General features: G+C 57.5%; 1 protein-coding gene across 1 annotated transcript in view; it reads left to right on the forward strand.

Annotated features, from left to right (window-relative positions):
• Positions 1–15319, forward strand: part of LOC118018981 (metalloprotease TIKI2-like) — a 40110-nt gene extending 24791 nt beyond the window's left edge. Inside the window, exons 5-6 of the mRNA XM_035017733.1 lie at positions 1410–1685; positions 9892–15319. Of these exons, the coding sequence (XP_034873624.1) occupies positions 1410–1685; positions 9892–10111 (496 nt within the window). The 3' untranslated portion in view covers positions 10112–15319. The remainder of the gene's footprint in view (positions 1–1409; positions 1686–9891) is intronic.
• The last annotated feature ends 205 nt before the right edge of the window (positions 15320–15524 follow it).

Here is a 15524-nt window from a genome sequence, read left to right on the forward strand (position 1 = left end):
TTTTGTCCGCCTGTTTTGAATTATCTCCCTAGCAGCTGCAACATCTCCTGGACCCTGGGAATCTGGGGTTGCTGTGGGGGCTGGGGACGGCAAGCTGAGCTGATGGCCTTCTCTCCTTCAAGGAGGGAGAAGCCCCTCACCCCATCGTGCATGCAGGAGAGGAGGAAGGGGACAGGCTCTGTGCCACCTCAGGTGTCACCGAACCTTTATAGTCCCCATGCCGCCTCCAGCCTTCCGCCAGGGTCTGAGGTCCTCCAGAGGAAGTCCGTTCGGGTGCCAGAGAGGAAAGAATAAAAGGGAGACGAGCAGAGGATGTTCCCGGGCCAAGACACCTGTATATAGAGTGCTGTATGGAATGTGAATTCCATGAACACACACCTAATCAGTGCTTTAGTGCCTCCTACGGCCAAGTCCCTTTGCTGGTAGGCCAGCATTAAAGAAATGCTTGTTATGTGCCAGGCACTGTGTTAAGACCTCATCTCATTCAGCCTCGTGACAAGTTTATGAAGTAAGTGGTATGACTACTCCCATCTTACAGCTCCCTGCAGCTCCAGACAACCGTGGCACCTGCCATTGGTCACACAGCCTGTGAGCTGCAGAGCCCGGGTGTGACCCCACGTCTGTCTACCTCTAGCTGGAGCTCTAACTTGCCGAACACTGTCCCGCCTCCCCAGAAAGGTGTTCAGGAGGTAGATGTTGAATGCACGGGTGGGTGGTTGGATGAGTGACACAAGCAACCACATTAATACTTAATAATATTCAAGGAATAATGTTCATTACTAAAACATTTCAGCTGCTAACTATAAGCCAGTCAGTGTTCTAAGGGCTTTGCCTGTGTTAACTTATGAAATCCTTATGATGCCCCTCGGAAGCACGGGCTGTGGGATGAGACACAGCAGTTAGTCACTTGCCCCAAGTCCCTCAGCCAGAGTTTGTGGAATGAAAGACCCTGACGAAGGTCAGATATGCCCCCAGAGACCTGCCCATGGCTCACGCCCTCCCCTCCCACGAGTCTGGGCTCTGATGTCACCCGGCAGTGACCAGACCCCCTTGCATGCCTAGCACCTTCCACCCGCACCCTCCCTCTCCTGCCCTCCTCCGGGGCTCCCACCGTCTGCCATCCTTACTGTCCATCTTCCGCTCCAGAGCGCGAGCTCAGAATGGACAAGGACCTAGTTTAGACTGCTTTTGCCCAATTCCTAGAAGAGTGCCCGGTGCAGGGAGTCCCTCAATGAAAGAAGGAGGCAGAGCTCCCTCTATCTCTCCACAGCACACACCCTCGCCCGGTGTGGCAGGGGCACCCAGCATTTCCTCCTGCGGTGACAGCCTTCCCGCTGGGTGGCATTTGCTGTTGCGCATGAGTGACACAGTCCCGCACGTGGGCCTCACGTGCTCTTGCCCCTTTCCAGCCCTGCCGCCCGGAGCCCTGCGCCCCCCGCCGAGGGGACCTCGGCGAGCCCGGCCCCAGCCACCCCTGCCGCCGCCGCCGCCGTCCCCGCAGCGCCCTCGGCCGCCCCCACCGCGCCGCCTGAGGAGGAGGACCCAGCCCTGTCCCCACACCTCCTGCTCCCCGACAGCCTCAGCCAGCTGGAGGAGTTTGGGCGGCAGAAGAAGTGGCACAAGAGGCAGAACAAGCAGCAGCGGCCACGGCAGTTCAATGACCTGTGGGTCCGCCTCGAGGACAGGTGAGCGGCGGCGGGGCCGGCGCGTCCGGGGCTGGCCACCTCTCCCGGCCGGCCTCACACACACACACGCACAGCCCCGGGCCGGGGCCTCTCTCCTCCACGAGCCCTGCTCCGAGGAAGTGGGCCAGCTGGGTACTTGAGCAGAAACTTCTGGGATAGCTTGACCTTCCCCCCTTCACAAAGCCTCCTCCTGGTCATCCAGCAGGGCTTACAGAGCATGCTCACATCTGATTTTTCATTTTTATTCTCAAAATGAGAGCAAGTACACTTCTTTCCATTCTAAAGGTAAGGGAATAGAAACTTCCCTAAGGTGCACTGGACAGAAGTCTGCTTTGCCTTTAGCTTCCCTGGAGGCACCTGGGGTGCACAGCGGGCTCCTTTTGTCCCACGAGCCAGACGGTGACACTAGGGGCGAGTAGAGCAGGCTGGCTACCTGGAAAGGTTGTGAGCTCCCTGTCCCTGGAAGGTCTGAGGGGACGACACCCTGGCAGGGAGGGTGCAGGGGGTCTCACTCTACAAGAAGAGGTGGCAGGGGCTGACCACTGCCCTTACTGCTAATCCTCCATCTCGGCAGGGGATGGGGGATCTGTGGTGAACAATGGTGAGCATGGGCAGGTGCAGAGATCATCCTGCTGTGCCAATACCTGTCTGTCCCCTGCCTGGGTGCCCCTGCCATCCCTCTCAGCCTGTCACCAAAGCTCCTGCTGTAACCAGGATGCCATCTCCTAACTTCCACCTGCAGACTAGGTACAGAACAGTCTCCCTAGCTTCCGCGTTGGGGTAGGAATCTCCGTGTGTAGTGAACAGTGTCACCAGAACAGTGTCACCCTGTCAGTGAAGGTCAGAGTCCTACCCACTATGGTAGCCCAGCCCTGGACCTCGTGCCCCAGAAGTGGGCCCTTGGAGACTCGGAGTCTCCCCTGAGCCCTAAAGACCATCATCTGGGATTTCCTCCACATCCCCAGAAAGAATCATCTGGGGTACCTGTAAATAAACAAATGCAGGCCCCACTACAGACCTCATAAATCTGACCCTGCACCACATGGGCCTGGGGAGCTGAGTGTTGAGTCTGCCCTTGGGTTGAATGCGCACTCAAGAGTCTTCTCAGCAGCTTTGGGGAACGTGGACCCAGTTCTGCATTTACAGGCTGTGGGGCAGGGGGTCTGTCCAGGGTCACACAAGCCGTCAGGGGCTGCCTCCTGCCCTGTCGACTTCATGGTCCTCCTGTAGCCAGGTCTCTGAGTCAATGACAAAACGTTGACACAGTCCAGTCCACTCTCCTAAAGTCTGGGAGGTGCACTATTCTACAAAGACTTCCAGCAAATAGGAGTGGAGCTCATTGCTCCTTTGGGCTTTGGTTTCAAAGCATCTGACTTGGGTTAGTGGGACATGGACTTGTTTGGAGCCCTGGCCAGCCTGGCCCCCCAAAGGCAGAGGCACCGTGGTCACTGTATTAGCTGTGACATGTTTGGCTCACATGCCCAGCATGGCTGCCCCCTCCGGCCCCGGAGTGCGGGCAGGGAGTCGTGTCAGAGAGCCACTTCTTCAGCGCTGGGGACGGCCTGCAGCCTCCCAGGGAGCAGCGGGGCCAACAGAGGCGTTGGGGGCCCATAGAAAGCTCCAGTCGGGAGGGTGACTCAGGGCCCTCGTCAACCTGCTGGGGCAACCAGGAGACCCAGCCAGGGGTGGGCCCAGCCCATGAGGGGCCAGGGAGCTGGCTGTCAGCTCCAGCAACAGACCCCCAACCCTAACTGCTTCTGAAAGGTAAATTCCGGCAAACGACTCCAAACAGTTTCCTTTTCACAACACGTAGTTCTGAAACACAGAGCCTGGTTTCAGGAGAAGAAAATAGCTTTTCTTTGGCAAGATGGAGCCCTTTCTCCAACCTAACAGGTAAATTGTGGTTGCCTAGCTTTCTTCCATCTGGTGGGGTTGGAGAAGGAAGTTTCCACGGATGGGCACCCCATTTGAGTTCTCGATGCTTCTCAGGGAAGCAGGCCCTGAGCTCCTTGAGAGGCCTAGGTGAGGGCGCAGCTTCTGTCACTCCCAGGGGACTCACCCCACCCACCTGGGGTTTCCAAGTTTCCGGTCCTCTGAGGGGGAGCAGAGGACCGGAAACCTAAGGGACCTGAGGGGGAACCTAAGGCCCATTTGTAGCCACTCTAACAAAACCATTTTCCTTGGAGCTGTGATTCCATTCCAAGTTTTCTCGTTTTCTTCCCCCCAAATCCTGCCAGAGCCATCCATCACCTCTCCCAGCTCCTCCTCCACCTGTGACCACCCCTTACCCAAGCACACTGCCCCCAGCAGCTTGAGATTTTTCGGTGCTCCCTGTCACCGCCAGGGACGCAGAGCTGAGGTCTCCCCTCCGGCCCGAGGCTCCCCTTCCTGCGGGCCCTGTCCTGGCCAGGCTGCGTGCCGCCCTCAGCGGGCCATGCCTGGCTCACCTCCCACCTTTGTTCTTGCTTTTCTCTCTGCCGGGGGTGGGCGCGAGGGGACATCGGCCGAGCTCCCGCTCTGTGCCCGGCACCGTGGCAGGCTCCTATGTCCTCATGCCTCAGGTCCTGTCAGGAGTCTGAGAAGTAAGCTTTGTTTGACAAACAAGGAAACTGAGACCCAGCGAGGTCAGGTAACTCGTCCAAGACCACACAGCAAGTGAGCTGCAGAGTCAGAGCCCACACCCGGGTCTGTCTAACACTGAGGGTCACATTCGCCCGTGTCCACGCAAATGCCCCTCCTGCCGTCACCTCAAAGTGCCTCCTCCCTCCTCACTGGCTGTGTCCCCTCTCTCCTCCCCCACACCCCACAGCCCCCGTAGGAGTCCCCTCACTCACACGGGCTGCAATTCCTCACTTGTGTTTCAAGGCCTGGGGACCCTGGGCATCAGATTGGGGTCGGACTTCTCTGGCCACCAGGGGCCTCGCTGGGGGTTTGCTGACCCTCCCCTCGCCCCTCATTCCCTGAGACGGAAACACCCCAGAGGAAGTTTAGGGAAGCCACAGCCCTTGGCAGGGTGATTTACGAGGACCCCCGGAAAGGGCCAAGCGTGTATCCACAGACGGCTGTGCCTTAAGCATGGAACTCCCAGGGAACCCCCACATCAGAGGGCCAGGAGGCGGGCAGCAGGGCAGGGCTCGCTCCCACTGGCTGTGTGCCATATGGGACTCGTGACAATCCTCGGTCTCTCTTTTTGGGCAGTTAGGGCCTTAACTGGCCTCCGAAGGTCATGCCAGCTCTGCTGCTCTCCCCGTCCACGGCTGGGGTATGTGTGCGCGCGATGGGGGTGGAGGGGTGCATAATCAAGGGAGCAGAGTGCCGGGCCATCAGGACAGAAGGACAGTCACAAGGAGGCAGGGGCAGGGAAGAGAGCTCCTTCCAAGTGCTGGGTGTGGCCAGAAGCAAGGCACAGGCGCGCATCGGTGTGGACAGACCCAGGGCCTTGTGGGTGCACCATGCGGGACACACACTCACACACACGATGTGTCGTTGTCCTTCTGGGCCTAGGCTTCCCTGAGGTTTGAGCAGGTGGCCAGGGCCCCCTCGAAGGGGAAAAGACACAGTGTTCCAACCCCTAGGCCCCTGGGAGGGCTCTGCATACCTCTGGCTGGCCCACCTATCCTGCCCCAAGCTCCCCAGCTCCAGTTTCTCTCAGTAAAGCCAGACCTTCTCCTGGGAGGGTCCAGCGTGGTCAGCATCTCTGTGTGAGGCTAGAATGCCATGGGATTAGAGGTAGAAGATACCCCATGAGAAAGGGGAAACTGGATCATTCCGTGAATAAAAGCACAGACAAATGCAGGCAGAATGGGCTTCAGAGCCCAGCCCTTCCCTGTGCTCGCTTTGAGGATTAGAGAGGAAACGAGGGGATGCTTATTAAGCAGTAAGCCAGCGCCAGAGCGCCGCTGGAGGGACTCGCGGTCTGGCCTCAGATTCCGCTCTCTCCACCCCGGCAGGAGCTGCTCGTGGGCCCTTAGCGCCTCTTAGGCTTCAAGCCCTCGGTGAGCCACTGGGTGGGTGCCGCCCACGCCCCCCTGCTTAACAGGAGCACACTGGCCACCCACTGGTGGGGACAAGAGCAGGGAAAGTCTCAGGCCACGGCCAGGCAGGGACAGCTCCCCAACACGGTGTGGCCGAAGGAGCCCTGGAGCCCCAGTCAGTGTTCCTGTGCCTGCGAAGGAATCGGTCAGCCAGGGCCATGGGGAGGATGAGAGCATTGCCAGCAGAGAAGGCCGTGAGGCCAAAGGTGTGGAGGCGGGCATGGGCCTTTGACATTGGGACATCGGGCTGTGGGCAAAGCCCGCTTGGCTCGGAGAGGCTGAGGCCAGACCAGACTGGCAGCGGGGTCTCCTCCAGCCGGGCCACATCAAGAGCTGCACCCCCAGGCAGCAGGACCGCCTGTCAGCAGGGCCCTGCACGCCCAAGCCCCATCTCCACTCTGTCTCCCCGGAAGCCTCGGAGGAGGTCACCCAGGGCACAGCCAGCAGCCCTTTGCATTGGGAAGAAAGCCGCCATCTTCCAAGGCCCGGGCTCAAGAGAGGAGGCTCTGTGCCACTTGGGGTGCCCAGAGCGGCAGCCCTCCTTCTCTGTGCTTTACACCTTGAGCTTCTGCCTGAGATCTCCCTTCTGGCTTCGGCTGCTAGAAAACATTTTAAAATGCATGGGTCTGTTCCTGCTCTTTCATGGTACACATAGGGAAACTGAGGCCTAGAGGACAGGACTTGCCCCAAGTCACACGGCAAACAGGGACAAAAGGCATTCTAGAACGGGGCTTCAGCCTTTCAGCCAAGCAGTGGGGCCCTTCCCCAGGCGAGGGGCCGCCTCGGCTCAGAGCAGACTCGGCCCCTTGGTGCCAGCCATCTGCGGAGCCTGGGAACACTCAGTGTGTTTGGTTTGGCTTCGAGGCCACTTTGCCAGGAGACAGTTTCCCCCTGTATGGGCCTGGGGGCGTGGGGGAGGGGGATCTGGACCAGGGGACTGAGCTTTGTGAGCAGAGTGGGCCTGGGAGGCGGGGCATTTGGAGGGGCTTTCCACCTCCCACCCCATTTCCCTGGGACTCTTTCCAAGCAATAAAACTCCTGCTCAGGCTCCAAGGGGGAATGTGCATCTTCGGTTTTCAAAGTGTGAAAGCAAATGCCTTTGGGCGCCTTGCGAGACATAATTTTCATAACTCCTACTTGATCTCCCCTCTGATGGCAGGGCTGGCTGCAGCCAGTCTGGGCCCCTCTCTGGGCACCCCAAGTGGCACAGAGCCTCCTCTCTTCAGGCTGGGCCTCCTAGCCTCCTGGCTGCTCAGGCTGAAAGGACAGGGCAGGCACTAGGAAGGGACCGTCGTGGACCCTTTGTGTAGCGTGTGGAGTTTCTCTTCATTAGAGAAAGGGAGAGAAGGGGCTCAGGTGGTGGCTTGGGCACAGGCATGACCCTCCCGGGACCGAGGCCACATGGGCCTCACCTCCCACTCCGGCGAGCCTCCACACACAGTTCCTCCAGGTCTCAGCAGGAAGCGCCACGCTGACCCCTGTGCCCTCCGACGGGTGCGTCTCTGCATCCCGATCCCCTGCAGGCTGGCCCTTCATCCTGGAAATGGGGATAATGAGGGGACACGTGTACAGCATCGCAGTTTCTGCGGGCTCCTAGGAAGCGCTTCACAAATGGAGGACGCTGTTAGCAGGAGAGCTACACACAGAAACATTCGAACGATGATGCTAAACACGAAGCCGTGTCGTGTTTCCAGCGCGCGGGGCGCTGCTCGAAGCACTTCCCACTCAGGAGCCCGTTCAGGCCTCCTCTGCAGAAATAGGTACCTGTGTAGGACCCGGCAGCATCAGTAAGGTACATACAAGGTTCCTTGGGAAACTTAACTCTCCCCGGAGGCCTAAGGGGAAGGAGAACGCACCAGAGAGGCCTCCAAGAGAGGGGACATTGAGCCAGGCCTTCAGACGTGGGTGGGAAATGGCAGCAGGAGTCAGTGTGACTGGACAGGGTGACGCGTGCTGGCAAAAGCAGGGAAGGTGAAGTCGGCCAGCCCCGACTGCATGAGGGGTCTCGGTGCTCGGCCGGCAGCTACAGGCTGGGGCATCATCTGCCAGATACTGTGTGTCGTCGGGGACAGTCAAAGCCTCCTGGTCTACCCCGCTTCTGTTCCACAGGCACACTCTCTATCCAGGAGCATCTTCCCTCTGTCCATGGTGCATGACATGCTGTTGCTCCCTCCTCTCCTGATAGCCCCTCTAGGAGTTTCTAAAGACGAGGAACATAGTACATGACAACTGTAGATGCCAGGCTGAGAAGAACCTCATGCGAGGAAGTGGCAGGTTCTTGTGGCTGGAGCGTGACCAGGAATAGAGAACGAGGGACAGGCCAGGAACGAGGACCTTCTTGACTGAGGACATGTGGACACCCACTCCCAGAGCAGAGGTCCCAGCCCACTCGGAGGCAGGGGTGTACGTGGTGACCCTGGGCTCCCCTGGGCTCCCCTGTACACCCACCCAGGCTGAGACTGAGCCAGGCTGTGTGAGAGGCATCTGGCCGGCATGGCAGTGGGGCTGGATCTTGGTGGTGATGATCATAGAGCTCACAGTGATTATGGCCAATTGTTGGGACCCTGTGCCGAGCCCATGGAAGGGCAGGCCAAGGTAGAGCAGGAGACTCCCTGAGGACCCAGCGAGTGAGCAGCTTCCTGGGGAGGGGCAGTAAGCACTGGAAAACGGGGCAGCGTCCCATATGGAGGAGGCTGCTCACACCGCAGACACCCAGGGAAGGGCAAGCTTCCTGCCCGTGCATCAACTGTTAGCGAGCACCTACTGTGTGCCTGGTTCAGATCCCAGCCTTCTTGTGAGTCCTGGAGCAAGTTACTTAACCTCTTCCTGCCTCAGTTTCTTCCTAAGTAAAATGGGGATAAGAGTCGGACCTGCCTCATAGTGTTGCCATGAGGTATACACTAGGTGCTGGCCCAGAGCTGCCACAGGCTGGGGGTAAGTATTTCTCTGGCCACCAGGGGCACCCTCAGCCACGTGCAGGTAGACTCCGTCTTCAGGCCAACTGCTGTGTCACCTCTTCCTGGAGGACTTCCTGGCCCTGCCCTAGACGGACCCCTCTTTGGTGCCCCCTGCCCGGCTTCCCCTCCCACCCTTGCACCCCTGCTGTGAAGGGACTTGTCAGGTCCTCTGTCTGCATCTCCACCTGCTTCCCCGACCCAGGGCTCCACGAGAGCAGGTGGGGCCCAGCACCCCTGGGGCTCCAACTCTTTCTTCATCCTGGAGCCTTCTACCCCTATGGCTCTGGGCTATGCCTGTGTCCTTGTCTGTCTTTGTCCCCTCTCTTCCTCTGTCCCTGGCCCTCTCTTTGTTGACCATGTGCTCTCTCTCTCTCCTTCCAGGATTTGAGCCGCTTTCCTGGTCCTGCCCCCCACCTGGCCCCTGTCCTCCCCTGCACTTCCCCACGGCACCAGGTGCTGGCCTCAGCCAGCAGGCTCGTTCCGCACTCAATCTCCCTATTTCTCCGTCTCTTCCGCCCTCCTTCTCTCCCTGCCTCTCTCTTTCATAGGTTCTCTTGAGCCAACGATCTCATCCATTCCCTCCAAAACTGGATTCTCTTCTTATGAGTTCATGAAGGATCACAGGTTTCCCTCAACCTCCCTGGACTTGTGTAGAGGGCAGCTGACCCAGGGCTGCCCCGGGTCTGTCCCTGCTTCTCCCGGGACCTGGTGCCATGTAGCCTCCCCGAGCCCCAGCCCTCTCATCTGGGGAAAGGGGGTGATGAGACCCACTGTGAAGGTGGGTTTTGAGGCCAGAGGGACCCTCAGGACCTGGGAGCTGTGATCGGGAGGGCCGGGAGATGATGGGGTGGCCTGTGTGGTTGGCTTCCCGTCGATTTCGGGCTGGGTGGGGACGGTGGCAGGAGGGCGCCTGCGCTCACAGGCCTGGAGGCTGACTGCCCCAGCGTGACCCCAGACCCAGCTCCTCCGTGGCACTTTCATCCTTTCTGCCCTGGGACCTGTGTCGAGCGGTCACACTTGAGGCCTGCAGCCTCGGGAGCGCAGCCAGCCGGCTGTGTGGATCTGGGCCGCTCACTTGCCTGCGCAACCCCTCGTCTCCTTCTCCATTTATAAGAAAAGAGATTCCCTAAAGTGGCCGAGAACCCCAGGCCACAGCCCAGGACGAGGTTACTGAGCAGTCACCCCGCGGTTCTCCTGCTCTCTCTCTCCCTCCAGCACGGCCGCCTCACCGCCCCCGCCGCCCCTGCAGCCTACGCACAGCTCCGGGACAGCAGGGCCCCCCTTGCAGCCCTCAGAGCGGCTTCAGCAGCGGGAAGAGCCTGGCCCCACCAGCAGCTCTGCGCCCTGTCGCCCACAGCCCACTCTGGGCCTCCTCCCCGCCATCCTGGCCAGTGTCGCCGCCCCCCTCCTGCAGCACGCCCTTGGGCCCTCCTGACTTGGGCCACCAGTGCAGAGAAGCCAGAGAAACCACAGGAGGGTCTGTGGCTACACCCCACTGCCCCTGCCCCCACGTCCAGGGTGCCTGACACCTCACGGGCAGTCCAGACGGGATCCGTTAGAACACTAGAGCTTTATTGTACCCAAGTTACATCTTCTTTTTTGTAGAAGGATCTTAATTTCCCATAGTGCTATGGGGCTCTTTTGTAAAATATGTGTCCATATTAAAAAAGAAAAATGTATTTATTCTACCGATAAAACTATTTTTATGTGGCCTATGTTAACCCTTTAAGTAGCCCCAGTGCCAACCCAGGAAGTGAACCCAGGCTGCCAGGATGTCTGCAAACCTCAGGCAGACCGTGGCTTTGAACTGGCTTGCTCCTAGACCCGCAGAAGCCTCCAGTGTCTGGGTTTGGCTTCTCCCACCATGGGGATCTCAGAGAGAGGGGCAGGCAGACAGGCTTAGCTTTTGTGAAGCTGGATCTGGGAGCCAGAGATGTGAACGCTGACGATCCTTCCCTCCCCTGGATGCATCCTAGGGTGGGAAGATACTTTAGGAAAGAATGCTGCTATTTTGAAAGCCCTGAGTGTCTGTGAACTGGCCTTCCAGAGCTCTTGGTAAGTGTTTGGACCAAAGCACAGGGGTGGGGGAGGGATGGTGGTGCTGAGGGGGGTCATCCCCCAGCCCTCTGTGACAAATGGTTAAGTTGAGATCCAAAGAGAAGAAGGTGGTTGCCCAAGGTCATGCAGCAAGTGGGAGAGCCGGGGTGTGAATCCGGACCTCTCTGTTCTGGTTTCATTAATCTTCTATAAGCCTGGCTTATAGAAGAGCCTGTTGAAGGCACGGCCAAACAGAGTGAGCTGGGCCAAAGGACAGGCATGGGCACAAAAAGGCAATTTTAGGGACTGAGGCTCTAGGAGTCGCATGGTAATAATAATCCTAATGTAAGCCACCATTTGTCCAAAGCCTGCAGTGTGGCAGGCATTTTGCACACTCACTTTATCACTGATCCTCATGCCAGTTCTGTGAGATGTGATTGTCCGCATTTCACAGATGAGGAAACTGAGCCCACCAAATGGATAAATGGACTTGCCTAAGGTCACCTGGCTGGGACATGACCCCCAATCAGTATGATTCAGAAGCGATGCTTGTCCCCTGGACCATATTTTGCCATGTTCTTGCTGCACAGGGAAGCTCCGAGGAAGGCAGATCTCACCCAAATGGGCCAGTACAAGCTCCTTGCTCCAACCAAAGAGACCTATTGGCCACAGTCACTCATGTTGGCCCCTCTGAACGAAGGGCTCTGGCAACAGTGTGGACCACGTGTCCCATGCCCCAGCTTGTCTTATCTTGGAGCCAGTGAGAGGCTTTCCTATCAAATCCTAGGAGGCTGGTGGGTGGGGGAATCTGGGCAGGCAGGCAACTGAGACTTAGGGAAACTGACCTCACTCCTCTGCCTCCAGGGTGGTAGCTGAGATAGCAGAGGACCGAGGTTGGCTGCCTCCTAGCCCTAAATCCCCACTGGGCTGGTGGCTGATCAGTTACAGAGTTTTGGAACCCATGAGTAGAAAGGGCCCCTCATTTGACAGATAAGAACGGCAATAATAATCATGAGGCCCAGAGAGGAGAAGCACTTCCCCAAGGCTGCACAGCTGGCCGGTCTGCTGACCCCCAGCCCAGTGCTCCACACCCCGGGTTTCCCTGGCAGGCCTGGTACTGGCTGATTAGCCCCAATGCCATTGTGCCCAGCCTGGCAGCTGTCTCCCTTCTGAGACAGAATTTTGGACAGCTCTGGATGGCCAGAGGTCCCGTGAGCATCTTGGCCAGCAGCTAACTTCTTTTCATCTCGGCCCTGGATGGACATGTTTGAGCTTAAGACCTGGCAGGAGTCCTGAGATCTGCTTCACAGGATCCAGCCAGCCCCATGGGCATCACGTTGTAAACTGAACTTGACCCCAACCAGGGCTGGAGCCCGTTTATCTTTGGCAGAAATGTGACTTCCTATTTCTGAGTGGGAAGGGGCTTCGCTGACTTCTAAAGCAGGCTCGGAAGTCCTGTTGGACATCAAACAGATGGCGTGGAGCACTCTGTAGATAAGTGTCAAGGAATTAGAAGCCAGATTTCCCTCAGTTCAGTGCAGTGTGTGGCATGAGATGCACTCAGCCGAAGCTTGAGGTGAATTAAAGATGAGACATTTGAGCGAACAGTCCAGGTACCTGACTGCATGCCCAGTTCTGTGGCGGGCACGAACCCAGAGAGGTGAATCAACCCACCGTGTGACAGTCGAGCGTGCGTGCGCGGCGCCCGGCGAGGTGCTAAGACCTCCTCTGCACATTTCCTGGCCCAGAGGAGCCCCTCATCATCAAGGTGGAGCAAGCAGCCCAGTCGTAGGTTCCTAAAAGGAACTTTAGAGGTTATCCTACCCAGGCCCCTGACCACAGACAGATTCAGCCCTGGTCTTCCCCAGATCCATCCTCTGGAGAGATTAGGAGATTCCAAACGTTCCCTCCAGCAAGCGCTCAAGTGTCTAAAGAAAGATGGATGGCGGCAGAGGGGCGGGCCGGCTGATTAGGTAGGCCAGTGCCAACGGGACAGCCGGAGCCGATGTCGATCGGACGTCTACAGCCTGAGCTCACGGATCCCTGCAGCCCACCCACCGGCCGGGGTGGGAAACAAACTTACATCCCAGAAGACCTGAGGCATGTCTGTGGAAATCTGCACGGCTGGGACACTGAATTCTCTCATCCCGAGCCAGGGAACCACCACGCCATCCGTAGCCACTTACACACTTTGGATATCTATCCACCACTGCTGACATTTTTCCAGCATGTTCTATGTGCCTGTCCTCATAAAAAGCCCCTGTTGCTCTGAGAGCCCCGTGTACATTTCTTAGGGCTTTCATGGTTGACCTTCAGGTGGCAGAGAAGATGGAAGGACTGAGACCCAGCAGGCTAAGTGACCTGCCCGAGGTTAGGCAGCATGTCAGTGGTGGTCCTCGATTCCCGTCTCAGGAAAACTGACCGAATGGCCCAGGGGCATTCTGGAAGCTGCCAGCATGGCCACGTCCTTCCAGTCCTCCTCCAGGCTGTTCTGACGCACCAGCAGCCAGGTGAAGGCAGGGACAGTGGAGATGTTAGGCTGCAGGGAGCTGCAAAGGGCCACCACGGGCCCCTCCAGCTGAGATGCAAAGACCCGGAGTGGATGAAGCACGGAAACTTGCACTGACTGGCAAATTTGCTTTTGCACCAAATAACCACAAGCTGATTTTTCTCATACACAATGCTCTGCCATCTCCTGCCTCACCCTAGCTAGGCCCGGGCAAGCTTCAGGGCTCGGGACCCCAGTTCCACCTGCCCAGTCTCCAGCCCAGTGCCCTTGTTACAATGGATCCCAAAGAATGGTCCTCCACCAAAAGGCCCGTTTAAGAAAACCACCACGAAAGACAAGAGAGGCTCCACCTGGGAACTGCCACTCTGATGGTGTCCCATGTGGCGAGAACGAACTGGGGCTCATGATACTGTTCCAGCGACTGTGGGATAAGAGCAGGAGTCCTCGGCCTGGCCTTCCAGACCCTCCATGATCAGGCCCTGCTGACTTTGCCAGCCATGTCACCCATCTCTCCTACTCTGTGCCTGGCCAGACTAAATCCTATTTGTCATTTCTAGAATAGACAGGTTGTTCCACATGTGCCACTCCCTGGGTCTGGAAACTCCCTTCTCTTTCCCCAAGTCCTCATTTTTTGAGGATTAACTCAGATAGCACTTCCTCCAGGAAGCCCCCTGTGATGTTCTTTTGCTTTTTTAGCATCTGTCACAACACCCACTGATCACTGTTGAGACTATAATAGTGTATCTGGTCTCCTACCGGGCCATGAGCTCCTTGATGGCAGGGGTCATGTAAATTCGTCTTTGGATCCTCATCTGACACAAAGATGGCACTCAGTAGATGTGTAGAGAGGAAAGGAGGAAGGAAGGAATGAAGAGAGGCAAGGAGAGACAAAGACCTCAGCTCTGGCAGTGGAATAATCTCTACAAAGCCAAAGCTGTCCCCTGCAGGTGGTGAGTTTGCTGTCAGCAGAGGTGTGAGCAGGGCATAGGCCCGCCAGCTGGAGATGTGGTATGAGAGCTGAAGTCTTGGCAAGGGATTGGTGTGGATGACATTGAGGGTCCCTCCTGGCTCTGTAATGCTCAGGTTCTTTGAACATTGTTATTTTTCCAAAAATTCATCTAAGCAGCCAAAAACATCACCCAGGCTGGCCGTCTAAACCAGTAAGGTTCAGGAATCCATCCAGCCTCACACCCCTGTTCTTCAAGAGCCCAGCCAGGCCTGAAGTAAATTGGCAGGCTTGCCGGCTACCCTGAGGCAGGGAGACTTCTGGGTGGTGGGGGAGGGCTGGACTGGAACCCAGGGCCCCTGACCCCAGCCAGAGCTCCTTCCCTCCCTGCCCCCGACCATGGGGGATGGAAGAGAGGGGTCACGAGGACTGATCGACCCCCTACTTGGCCCTTTCCTGGGAGTATGGGCACACCCTCAGACCTCCCCATCCTTTCTCCAAATGTTGGCTCTTCCTCTCCAGAGGTGCTCTGGATACTCCTTCACCTTGCTGGGTGACCTTGGGCAAGCCCCTGCTCCTTTCTGATTAAATGGAGACCTTGTTTCCTGCCCGGGCCGTTCTGGGGCCTGGAGGAATGCTGTGTGCAATCTCAGGGCTCCGTGAAGGTGAGGTACCACCTCTCCTCAGGCTCTGTGCTCAGCTTTCCTCCCAGGCCCCACAGACCGCCTTGGGGTCGGGAGCATGTCGCAGACAGGCCAGGGTGACAGAGGAGCATGCCTTAAAGGTTGCTCCCTCCCAGACCTGCTTCAGGGAAAGTGGGCTTTGGATGGGACCTGAATCTAAGACATTTCCAGGGAGGCTCTGAGACGTCTTGGGCCCCAGGGGCTGGGGCAGCAGGGGCTAACTCTTGGCCAAGGGAGGTTCTAGGCCAGAGCAGGGGCAGCTGGAACTCTTGCCCCATTCCTGGGCCTCAAAGAGATTGCAGAAGGTCCCCCAGCTGACTCATTTTGTGACACAAGCTTCAGATCTTAATGTATTTGAAAGGTATTGGTGATGTTGTTCTTTTAACCACCTCTTCCCTTCACCTCTGTGAATTATCATGAAGAGTCCTTTAAGAATATAGAAGACAAAGAAAGATGCTATTAATGTTATTTTGCCAAAAATATTTTTGTAGCATAATATATTAATAAAAGACATTATAAATTCAGCGGGACGGTGTCTCTGAGTGCTGATGGCTTCCCCCACCCCCACCAGGGACCACTAAGGGAAATCACTCTGCTGGGAGGTCCAAGCCCAGACACAGTGGTGTGGAGGAACTGGAATGGGCCCATTTTCCATGCAAAAGCTTGTGCAGAT

The sequence above is a fragment of the Mirounga leonina genome, unplaced genomic scaffold (assembly GCF_011800145.1).
Source record: "Mirounga leonina isolate KUSES-001 unplaced genomic scaffold, KU_Mleo_1.0 Mir_173, whole genome shotgun sequence".
Taxonomy (NCBI): domain Eukaryota; kingdom Metazoa; phylum Chordata; class Mammalia; order Carnivora; family Phocidae; genus Mirounga; species Mirounga leonina.